The sequence below is a fragment of the Prionailurus bengalensis genome, chromosome B2, assembly GCF_016509475.1.
Source record: "Prionailurus bengalensis isolate Pbe53 chromosome B2, Fcat_Pben_1.1_paternal_pri, whole genome shotgun sequence".
NCBI lineage: Eukaryota > Metazoa > Chordata > Mammalia > Carnivora > Felidae > Prionailurus > Prionailurus bengalensis.
Window position 1 is genome coordinate 141,746,228 of NC_057349.1, and position 12,502 is coordinate 141,758,729.

The 12,502-nt window shown below is 42.0% G+C and overlaps 1 protein-coding gene across 2 annotated transcripts in view; it reads right to left on the reverse strand.

Moving 5' to 3' along the window:
* The window catches only part of TMEM242 (transmembrane protein 242), a 29,949-nt gene that overhangs the window by 12,243 nt on the left and 5,204 nt on the right, over positions 1-12,502 (reverse strand). Inside the window, exons 3-4 of one of the 2 annotated variants that reach the window (XM_043593109.1) lie at positions 11,350-11,487; positions 6,371-6,653 (exon numbers count right to left, since the gene is read on the reverse strand). In XM_043593109.1, coding sequence (XP_043449044.1) covers positions 6,606-6,653; positions 11,350-11,487 — 186 coding nt within the window. In that variant the 3' untranslated portion in view covers positions 6,371-6,605. Of the gene's footprint in view, positions 1-6,370; positions 6,654-11,349; positions 11,488-12,502 lie in introns of those variants that run through there. The other variant, XM_043593108.1, reaches the window with a different exon arrangement.

Sequence of the window (12,502 nt, forward strand, 5' to 3'; positions counted from 1 at the left end):
TTTTATGGCTATAGGCTCTAACTGAATAGGTGTGGTTTTATTAATTCACTCCAAGTATTCTCTGTGATTGGATTCATATAAGTAATACCACAGTCCTGGATAAGAGTTCTATTCATAAAAACAAACAAACAAACAAACAAAAAAAAACCCGATATAAAGAATGTTTGTATATGGAAGTTATCTTCAATTTAGGTACAAACTTAAATTTACCTAATGGTAGAAGTTACCTTTATAATTTCAAAACTGCCCAAATGGATGAACTCCCTGTTGTGAAGTTTAAAGATCAGTTTGCCTCAAGACTCCAATCAGGCAAAGACCAGAGCCAGCATCAGGAACAGTAGGAAGAGCGAGGGGTGCTCAGCGGGGAGATCAGCAGGGACAGGGCTCGGAGGCCAGGAAGAACAAGGCCTCTCAGCCCGGCTCGAGCTCTGGGCGTAACAGAGAGAAAGGGCCACTCTCAACCGCAGCACCAGTGACACGGGCACCAGATCGCTCTGCGGGGCCTGCCGGTGCAGCGCTGGGTGGGGAACCGCATCCTCGGCCTCCATCCACTAGCTGCCAGTAGCTCCCCCAGTTAGGACAACCAAAAATGTCTCCAGATACTGTCAAATATCGTTCTTCGGCAGGGAGGGGAAGACAAAACTGCCCCCATTAGGAACCAACGGGTTAAAGAAGTAGGGGCCAGATCACGGAGGGGCCAAACCATCTCAGGGAACGTGGATTTTATTCTCAAGGGAACAGCGAGCCACTGACATGGCAGAAACCGTGTGCCCGAGGGGGCACCCTCTGTGCTAGGCACTGTTACAGGTGCTGAGAATACAACAGTGAACGAATCAAATGAGGTCTCTATTCCCAAAATTGACATTCTTTTTGTGAGGACAGCTGAGACCAGAAAATGGTCAAGAGAACTTCCTTTCGCAATCGTGCTGTGAAGAGAAGAAAACAGGATGCTGTCAGAGACGAACTGAGTGGTGGGAGGAAAGAGGCTACTGTATTTCGGACCAGATGGTCTGGGGAAGCTTCTCTGAGGAGGTGAAAGAAATTTGGGCTGAAACTCTAAATGTCACGCCAGAGCGGCGGCGGAGCGCAGGCCTGGGGAGGGAGGGTCCTGGCCCGGCCGGAGGAAGGGGCCCGAGGGGAGAGGCTGGTGTGGCGCAGCGCGTGGGGGCGGTGGCCGTGGCGGTGCCGGAGGAGCCGGGAGCCGGGGGCAGGGCGCGACGGCGACCTCTGCAGCGGCAGCCGCTGCAGGGTTTTTCAGAGGAGTGACGCGACCCGACTCAGACCTTCCGAGTATCCCGAGCTGCCAGCCGCTGCGCGGAGGAGACGTTCGGGGGAAGGGAAGGAGAGGCCGGGAAACTTCCAGGGCGCTGGGCAAAAGGCCAGTGGAGGTGGGGGCCACGAGAGGAGCCAGGCTGTGTCTCGCAGCACCGCTAACAAGCAGAACTGGCCCACGGATGAGACGAAGGGGATAAAGGGAAATGAGAGAACCCACGATGAGTCTCTGCCGGGGTTTGGCTGGAACAGCCGGGGGAGGGGGTGGGGGGGGGGGGTGGAGAGGGAGTGGCCGAAGTGGGAAAGACAGACCGAGGGGGCGTCGGAGGCGCGGGAACCCCGAGTGGTTGGGCCACGGTCGCGGACGTGCCTCTCGGACCCACGACCGACGACGCACAACACGCAGCTGTGACGCAAATCTGGCAACAGATTGCATGGTTGTTTGAAGATGCCGAGGACGAGGTGAGCGGAGCGAGGGACCGAGGACGGAAAGAGAACAGATGGGCCCAAGTGGGAAGCCACTGGATGCTCCCACGTTTCCGGGTCTGCCACGGAGGAGCCAGAACAGGAGACGTGCAAAGACATCTGGCCAGGGAGGTCGAAGGGGTCTCGGAAGCAAAGAGTGTTTTGCGGAGGACAGAATGCTCGGTTGTGTCAATGTCGCTGAGAGTCAACTAACAGAATGATAAAGACCTGGGTGTGGCAACAAGGAGGGCACTGGTGACCCTACCCAGCAGTTTCCCTCAGGACAGGAGAGAAAGGGGAGGAAGCACAGACGGTGACCATGGCAACTTTCAGAAATCTTTTCCTTCCCTTCTCTTCCTTCTTTCTTTCCTCTTTCCTTCCCTTCCGTCTTTCTTTCCTTCTTCCTTTCATTTTAGAGACAAAGCATGCACCTGAGCAGGGGAGAGGGGCAGAGGGAGACACAGAACCTTAAGTAGGCTCCACACTCAGTGCAGAGCCAAATGCCGGGCTCCATCCCACGACCCTGAGATCAGGACCTGAGCTGAAATCAAGAGCAGGTCGCTCAACTGACTGAGCCACCCAGGCGCCCTGCAAACGATCTTTTGTATGAAGGGAAGCAGACGAATGGGCTGGTAGCTGGAGAAAGATGAGGAATGTCAGAGAGAATTTATAGAGGCGGGAGAAACGGGAACATGTCTGTACACGCTGCAGCAGAGGGGAAACCGACAGCTAAGGCTGAGGATAATTCCGGAAGCAAGATCCTCTGGCAGATGGTAGGGGTCAGCCCTTGGTAGCAGCATGGCCACCTTGTCCGTGGTGACATGAACAAGGCAGAGTGAGTGGTACAGATGCAGGGAGAAGTTTGGGGAAGATGAAGGCCATGGCCTTCTTGCAAAGTGTGGAGAAAGGACTGTTGAGAGGCCAGGCGGGAGGCGGGGTGAATGGAGATGAGTCGTGACCATCTTGAGGCAGGGAGACACCCCGACTACAGTGGCTGTGGGGGTGTGGGAGAAGCAAGGCTTGGTGACTGTTTAGATACAGGGGTGACAAAGAGTGTGGTCGTGAACAGAATCTAGCTTTTCTCTCTGGGCAGCTCTGTGGATGATGGTGCCATTCCCCCGAGTGATGCAGGAGGAGGGGATGGGGTGAGGATGGGGTGAGGGGTGGTGAATGACCATGCAGGTGGGGACACGTGTGATGCCTGCAGGGCATCCAGTCGAGTGGGTCCAGGAGCAAGGAGCTCAGGGGTCGACTCAAGATGCAGACCTGGCAACCTTCTGCACGTGGATGAAGCCACCAGAGTGGATGGAGCCTGCAAAGGAGAAAATTCAAGGGCAAAGCAAGGAACTAGCATCTAATGTGTAAAATAAGGCAGCAGCATTTCAGAAGTAGATGGGATAGTGGGAAACAAAAAGTAAGGGCCAAACTAGGATTGAGAAAAATTACAAAACGAATAAAGAACTATAGAAGCCCAGCATTCGTTCGCACAAGAGGCAAACTGATGTATCCGAGTCATCAAAAAATAGTGAAATTATGTTCAGCACAAGTTACATTGTGGAAAGATACACAGCACATTTAAAAAAAGATTTCTTCTTAAAATTGTTAGAAATATTTCAGTCAGAAAAATTCTACTGGAGAGACCACTTCATTGTCTGATATACCGGTAAATGACTAATAATATATATATGAATATACCAACATACACATATAAATTTTTTCACGGAGTCTTAGAGATTTCTAAGTGACCAAGAATAGGTACCTTTCGCAACAAAGGCAGACACATGCTATCAGGTCTTCACTCCACAATGCCTTATTTAGAGAGACCTGCTCACGTGAGTCCAATTTTCTGTGCTCAGTAGAAGAAATAAGGACAAAGAAAAGGAAAACCCAAGTGAAATCAAGGATACTTTTCCTCTGGTGGAGTAAGGCTGGGAACATTCCTGAGGTGATTAAGCCTGATTTGTGTCAGGCTTTGGAACAAGAAGGCTTTCATGGCAGACCTGATCTTTTCTAGTAATGGTTGCACATTCCTATATTATAAAATGCTTGGGGCCCTGTTTTACTTATAAAAGGAAAACGTGGGTTTTTAGAAGAGGTATATTGGCAATATGCCAAAAAAAAGCTGATTTTTTTTTTTCCACCCCCTTGGCTTAGGCAAAAAAAAAAAAAAAAACCCAAAACCAAAAAAAGACACTAGCTGTTATCTCCCATTTTAAACTGAGCAAGTCCCTGTGATTCGGTCTCTCTGTCACCAAATTGCTCCTCCACATTACACTGAGTGCCTCTTACCACCGGATGCCAAGCCCATTAGAGCTGCAATGAATGGGAAATAAGGGTTACAGAGATGTTCTTGTCACCTCAGACCTAGATTTAAGTGATGCACAGTGCCACTTCCAATTAATTTGAAAATGATTCCAGGAATATATTCCTCAATGCTTATGCCATTTGAAGGCCCTGAGCTTGACAGACGGAACTATCTGTGCAAGATCATGATGGCTCTGTGTTCTGGGTGTTCTAGTAAGTACTATCAGGAAGTTGACGTGAGGCTGGGTCAGCTGACATTATGGTAATCAGAATAAGGAAGTGAAGTCCGCTTCCTGGGGACAGAAGCTGGTAGCTCTGAAATTAGATTAGGCAAGGACGCAGAAGGGACATATTTCAGTCACCTTTCAGATTTTCCCTGCAGATTCCTCAGAAGTGGCTACCATTAAACAATTTGCCAAGAGACGGATTTGTTTTTAATCTTTGACCAAACCAATGAGAAGTACAAAGCACAGTCTATTTTCTTCTTAGATATCTTAGAAGTTAAAAACTTCTAAGCTTTTCCATAGTTTTATTGACATATGCAGTGCTAGCATTCACAATGTTGCTTCATTTGAAATGAGTAACTTAAAAACGGTGCAGGCATAAAAATATTTAATATAAGATATACCAGATGTTGAAATTAGCAAAAAGTCAAAAGAAAGAGATTTGACTGTAATTAGCAAAAGCCCTTAAAGCTGGTCACAAGGACATTAAGAAATGAGCCTAAATATTAACATAAAAAGTATACTTAGCAGCAGCTACAAAAAAGAGCTGGAGAAAATACATTTTATTAGAATGAATCCAATATTGTCCTAGAGGAAAGAGATATTACTTCCCTTAAAGAATCTTTCTTAGAATAGCAAAGTTGAATGCCAAATTTTAGAGAAATATTTAACATGTGTTTTATTTACATATTTTACTTTTTATTTTCAAGGAAAAGGAAGCCTGGCTCTTGAGAAAGAACCAACCTATTATCAGCAGATGAGGAAGCAACACTGGTGCTGGAGAGATATGTTAAAACTCCAATCACAGGTTATTTGCATAAAAGCCTTTATAGCGACAGGGACTTCAAAGAGATGCAGTAAAGAAAGAAAGAGATTATTTCCCGTCTATCAGATTGGCAAACATTTCAAAGTAATAGAAGCCACTAATGGCAAGGGTGCTAGGAAACCTGTATGCATTGTCAATATCTTCTAAATGTATAAACTGAGCACTTAGCAATAGATATCAAAGACATTTTAAAAATGCACTTGGATTTAACAATAACATCATCTGTGTTTAGGACAAATTTCCTGACCAAGAAAAGTACAAAAAGATGCATGCCTGCAGAGGTTCACTATGATGTTTAAATAGTGAAAAATTACAATCTAAATGCTATTGGCAGGAGACTGATTAAGTAATTATAATATAATGGAGCACCATGTAGCCATTAAAAATGATGGAGATTTATAGACTCTACTGTGCAAAGATGTTCTTGTGGCTATTCAGTGAAAAAGGTTCCAGAATAGTACAGTAAAACAACATTTATATATAATTATATGAATATGTTTATAGAAAGTCTGAAGGGATGTTTTTATTTTGGTAAGTGATTACAACTCAGTGAGATTTCTGGTGAGTTTTGTTTCGTCTTTTGTACTTTTCTACAATTTTTTTTTTTACAATGAGTACATAATTTTACAAAAAAACAAAGCCGTCTTTGTTTTAAGATAGGTCCTAAACATGTTTTTCTTTAAGCAATATAGGGACGCCTGGGTGGCTCAGTCGATTAAGTGACTTCGGGTCAGGTCATGATCTCACGGTTCATGAGTCCAAGCCCTGCATCAGGCTCTGTGCTGACAGTTCAGAGCCTGAAGCCTGCTTCTGATTCTGTGTCTCCCTCTCTCTCTGCCCCTCCCCCGCTTGCATTCTGTTTCTGTCTCTGAAAAATAAATATTAAAAAAAATTTTAAATAAGTAATATATGTAAGGGGTGCTTAGGTGGCCCAGTCGGTTAAGCGTCTGACTTCAGCTCAGGTCATGATCTTGCAGTTCGTGAGTTCGAGCCCTGCGTCAGGCTCTGCGCTGATGAAGATGCAGAGTCTGCTTGGGATTCTCTTTCTTTCCATTGTTCTCTGCCCCTCCCCCACTTGAGCTCACATACTCTTTCTCTCTCTCTCTCTCTCTCTCTTTCAAAATAAATAAATAAACTTAAAAAAATAAGCAATATATGTAAATAAAAACAGTATCCCATGGTAAAAAAAACAAACAAAACTAAAAGTTCCCTTTATTTACAAGTAAATTTTTAAATTTAAATTTCTGGACAATCTAAAGTATTTCACAATAACTAAAAATGTTTTCATTCATGGCTTTATTACTGTTGAGGTTTTAGCTCCTCTGAGGGCAACAAGTGTAAATTATCCCTAAATTCTAACTACACCAGGTATCATGAATATAGTAAATACAAGGCACAGTAAATGTTAGCAACGGTGATTCTGATCGGCACTCTAAGACAACTTCACCTCCAACAAATGTTGAACACGAGTCCATAGGCATAAAAAAAAGGCCTAACGCTCCCGGTCATATCAATTAGGAATTATTTATGCATCCAACATTTTTCCTTCCTTCCTTTTCCTTCTAAGGGGAGAGAAAAAAAAAAGGCAAAATGTCTAACCGTAAGTATGCTCAACCTTTTCAGAAATCCTTTCAAGTATCAATACTTAAAAAGAAAAGGTAGAAAAGTTAAGTCTTTGTGCTTAAGTTAACATGTAAATAATTGTAAATGGCATGGTTTTTTCTTTTGATAACTGGAGAATTACTATTTGGTATCCCTAGAAATCCTTATTTACTCACTGACAAACTTTTATTTCAACTATTCTCTAAACCTAAAATATCTGCCCCTAATAAAAACAATCTAATCAGACCTCCACGGTGTGAACTTGGCCTGAACACGGCAGTCTCCCAGGATCGTTTGCGTAGCTGCATCAGGGGACCACAAACCCATGGTAAATGCTCATTCTTTTCACAATTAAGTTACTGTGATAAAATTAATGCTGCCTCAGTCATAATCAGATGATAAAATACTGTAATTTAAAGTAATTGATGAATTCATACTGAGCAATCGGGCCTTGCTTGCTGGCCCACAACACTGCTCGGCAGGCTGGAACTGGTGAGCTGATCCCAGGCGGAAGGTGAACTGATTCCTCCACGAAGGCAGGGAGGGTCCCCTCTCACATCCTGGGCACACTTACCCTGCTTCAGTACGCTGACAACAAGATAGGCTCCACTAGCTCTCCTTTATTTGAATCTCTAATTAAATGATACACCATCGTGCAAAATACAAATTCATATCCGATGTTTTGTACATGTTCTATGTGAAATGAAATTCCATAATAATTATGAATACACAAAGAGTAAATCCAAAATACTTCTAAGAAACTGAAGACCTTAGCTTTGAGCATTTCAACGTGTTCTCTTTTAGGCCAGCAGATGTAGCTGTGAATTAAAACAGGGAATGTAAACCGCTCTCCTTCAGCCATTAGATGGCACCCTTTTTTTTTTTTTTTTTTAAACTGGGTTTATATTGGCAATTTAATACAGTCCAGGGTAGCTACCAACAATTATTTGACACTGGAATTGATTTTGATTTACCTGAATTTATCTAGAATGGTCATATCAACTATTTATTGAGTACACACACTCGGGCCATTTCTGTTCAGCATTTTCTGAGACTGTTTTTAGTCAGAGAAAGATGACATTTCCAAATGTGAGGCAGTAAATAGTGATAAAAGTTCCACACTGGACTCAGGGCAACCTCACAATTATCATCAAAACTCTCTAGATGCAGAACTGAAATATACCATATTGCTTTCCACAAGCTTCAGAGTGGGTCATATAATAAGAATTTGCTTAGAGAGTCTTAAAAACTAAGTCTTCCATAATAACGGTCTACTGGGGAGTCCTGTCTTGGCACAGTGCCTGGATCAGGGTAGGCCCACAAATGTCTTTTGAATGAACAAATTAACAAACACTACTGCTATTAAAAGGTGTGCTCTTGAAAAGCTGTCAGTGAATCATTTTTCTGGGAGACTTCTCAGATGTGGAGATCAAACTGATATTCCTAATGAACTACAGGTAGGGAAAGAGTAGATTTATATTCCCACTTTTTAGTTAAAGACATGAATATATAAAAAGATTCCAAGTATCATTGTATTCAGTAGTGCCAATCAGAAAATAATTTTTCTTGCTCAACTATTTTATCTAGGCAATAATCCTCCTATTGGTGCCATAAAACAAAGAAGCTCACATTCTAGAAGCTAGAATAGCACCATAAAGCCCATAAAACCCAAGTTCTTGAGCATTTAACTTAACTTAAATAACTTAGTTTTGTTGGTCTATGGAAATTTGGATTGATTTATTATGACTCTTCTAATTTAAAGACTATTCATATTTTCAAATATCTTAAAACTTTATTACTCAGTTTATGACCTACATTACTAAGTTCTGGAAACATCACCAATCATTTCCATGAAGTCAATATAAAGTGCTAACAGACCATCATTTTTATAGAAACTAAAAGCTTAATTAAGTATTTCATGCCCCCAAGTAGATTTCATACATAGTTGAAGGGGTTTTGTGAACTCCTAGGCAGCTGTGCTTCATTTTTAGCATAAATTAATAAAAATAAAATCTAGCACTATTGTTTCAAAAGGGTTCTATTGTGAAAATACACATTTAAGAAACACAGAAAAGTAAAATAAAAATTCACCCCCACACCTATATTTCACCCACATTATTTCTTTTTAAAAAAATGTTTTTAATGTATATTTATTTTTGAGGGAGTGCAAGTTGAGAGGCAGAGAGAGATGGGGACAGGGGATGTGAAGCAGGCTCTGCACTGTCTTGGCAGACCCTGATGCGAAGCTCCAACTCATGAATAGCGAGGTCATGACCTGAGCCAAAGTCAGAGGCTTAACGGACCAAGCCACCCAGGCACCCCAAAAACTTCAAATTTCTGCCAGACGTATTTTCTCTCAGTTTTTTCCACTTGTTTTCAATAATTGCTCTCATATTATATATACATATGAATACTGCTTTACCATTATATCCTAAAGACTTTTCTACTGCAGATGAAGGCTAAAAGGAGGTCTTCCTTTTTATGAGAAAATGGCCGGTCCTATACCAGACTGATGTTAATTACAATGTTGGGAGATGAGACCCACAGTGAAGATACCCAGTAAAACCTGTCAAGTTACTAAGAATGTGTGGGTGTGGATCACATCATAATCAAAACCAAATTAACCACCTCCTTCCCCTCATCCCGGCCCCTTCCACCTACTCCTTGATTTCCTATCTTAGCTAAGGGAGGTAACATTGGGGGGAAAAAATCTAGGTTTTAAAGACTATCAGACTTGGATCCAAATCTTGACTCTGTCAATTATAAGCTGTGTGATCTTGGAAAAATGACTTAACCTCTCTGAGTCCCAATTTCCTCATTTATAAAATGGGGGATATTAATACCTTATAAGCTGTGTGATCTTGGAAAAATGACTTAACCTGAGTCCCAATTTCCTCATTTATAAAATGGGGGATATTAATACCTGCTTCATAATTATTGTGAAGATTAAGTAATCTGCTAGGTCTAAAATGTCTGGCACAACATCTGCAATGGAAGAAGAGATTTTACATTGGTCAAAAGCAAAATTGAGGACACAACAAAAAAACATCAAAAATCTTCAATCGTGGGGAGGTTGGTGGGGGCTAAATGGGTGATGGGCATTAAGGAGGGCACTTGTTCTGATGAGCACTGGGTGTTACATATAAGTGATGAATCGCTAAATTCCACTCCTGAAACCAATAGTACACTATATGTTAACTAACTTGAATTTAAATTAAATCTTAGAAAAAAAATCTTCAGTCACGGCTCTTCTCACTTTTCCAAGTAAACCTGACTTTATTGTCATAAACAGTTACTAGCCAGCAAAGTGACTTTAAAAATAAGTGTCAGACTAGGAGAAAAGCAACATCTATTCGTCAGAATACTCTGAGTGAAAAGTACAATAATGCTGATGTTTAGTTATGATTAAACCAAATGTGAAAAATATAGTAATGTTTTTAATAATAATAATACCTATCATTCCCCCTCCCTTGCAATTTCCCCCTCTACTGAATCACTCCCATCAGCACGCACACATGCTGTTAATTCTCCCAACTTAAAAAAACCCTCTCTTGATCTCAGGCCCCTTCTAGCTATGACCCCATTTCTTTCTTTCTCTTTATGGCAGAACTCAAGATGTGCTTATATGTACTGCCTCCGATCTCTCTCCTCCATTCTTTTCTGTACCACCCCACTGAAGTTTTACCCACCAAGGACTGCCACACTGCTCACGTGGCAAACTAACAGTCTCATCTCACATGACTTATCCCCAGTGTACACCTTCTTCACCCGTGTCCAAGTCACCATTCTCCCGGTTCTCCCTGCTTTTGCTCTTTGGTAGAGAGGTCTCCTTTGCTAATTTCCTCCATATTCCCTAGCGTCTACACCTTGGGAGTGCCCAGAGCTCCTTCCTCCGACCTCTTTTCTCCCTGCGTTCACTGCCTTGGTGAACTCACCTGGTCTCCTGCCTTTAAATACTACCTTTAAATATCGAAGAGTCTCAAGTTTACACCTTCACCTCGTACCTCTCCTCTGTGTTCGAAACTTCTACATCTAACTGCTTGCTTGACTCTCCACTTAGCCATCTAATAGGCACGTCAAACTCACAGGCCGCGGACTGAGCTCCTGACATTATCCCCGAGCACCTGCTCCTCTCACACTGGTCCCCGTCCATCTTCCAGCTGCTCAGGCCAAAAGCCTTGGAGATCCTTGAAGTCATTTTTTTTCCCTCACCGCTCACATCCGATGTATAACAAATCCTTGCTGACTCTACTTTCAAAATATACCTAGAACTTCTTTTCGTCAACTCCACTGCTGCCACCCATTCCAAACCACCATTGATTCTCACCTGTCACAAAGAGCCTGGTCCACAGAACTTCCTACCAGTAGTTAAAAAAAAAAAAGCCACTGTTTCCGATTCTGTGTCTCCCTCTCTCTCTGCCCCTCCCCCGTTCATGCTCTGTCTCTCTCTGTCCCAAAAATAAATAAACGTTGAAAAAAAAAAAAATTTTTTTAAAAATAAAAAAAAAAAAAAAAAAAAAAAGCCAATCATTCCTAATATATAGCTTTTTAGCTTGGGGTATAGGTTACACACAGTTCTTGAAAATCAGGCAGATTTAGACCACAGAAAGTAGAATAAACATTCCAGATATCAATTATAGGATTGTAGTTACTTACACTGTGTACTCCTAAAGCTTTCCAGACTGCGAAGCTGATCACACCAACCCCACACCACGCATAAAGTGAGCCCCAACCCAAGGCTCGCAAGGCAAGGATAGACCCGCTCTCCGGTAAGGCAGCCGTGGCCATACTTCCCTGCGATGAAGACAGAAAGGAAAAAATCACCAGTTCAGAAAGAGTAATTATTTGGGGAGTGTTTGAAATTCTTGACTCTCTGAATTCTATCATAATATTGGGAAGCCGGACCAACCCAAGTTCAAATACCAGCTTTGCTACTTAATAACTGCAGGACTTAGGTCACAACTTCTCTGACAGATATTTGAATGTGCAAGGAATTACCAGGAGCTTTGCTAGATACTGAAGAGAAAAAAGTAAATAGAGTAACTTCTTTCTGATTAAAGATTTCAATCAATGGGGGGGAGGACACAGACTCATAAAATTATGATCTAAATGTAATGTGCAACAGTAGAACTATACATGGTCCCTGAGGAGGGCACCTAGTCTATTGCTGCAGTTAGAGGAAGTTTTAAGGAGGGGTTCCTGAAAGAGGTGAGCTAAATCTAAATCATTGCAAAGACTTTTAAATATATATGCAAAATACGGGCACACGGTAGAAATTCAGATTATGGCAGCTATTAATGAGAAATGAGAAAATAAACGACTCTCTTCTTGGGTTTCAAGGTATAATATTAAGGTAAAAATCTATAATCATAATAATAGAACAACTTTCAGACTATCAGCATACAAATGTGACTAGAGATGAGTAAGAATGCAACACACCTTCAAAAGGGAATAACCACCCCATCACTGAAGGCACTGATTGCTGGGTTTTTCCCCCCAAAACTTCTTTGCTATTTTTACTATAATTATTCCAGAAAAACCCTATAACATTCTGTCAAGATTCCTCCAAGTCCATTAGAATGTCATCAAACTGATTGGCTAATGCGATGAGATAGAAAATTTACGTTGTCTTCTTCTAGAATGTATTTCCATTTACTCCAGACTTTCTTTTTTTAAATAATTTTCTTTATATTGCTCAACCTGTTGAATAAAGGATTTTAGCACAGGTGTTGTGACTGTGAATGTTACTGGTAGCACATGGAAACGCTTGGTTTATCTGGATCTCCATGCCTTGACCCAGTAGATACTC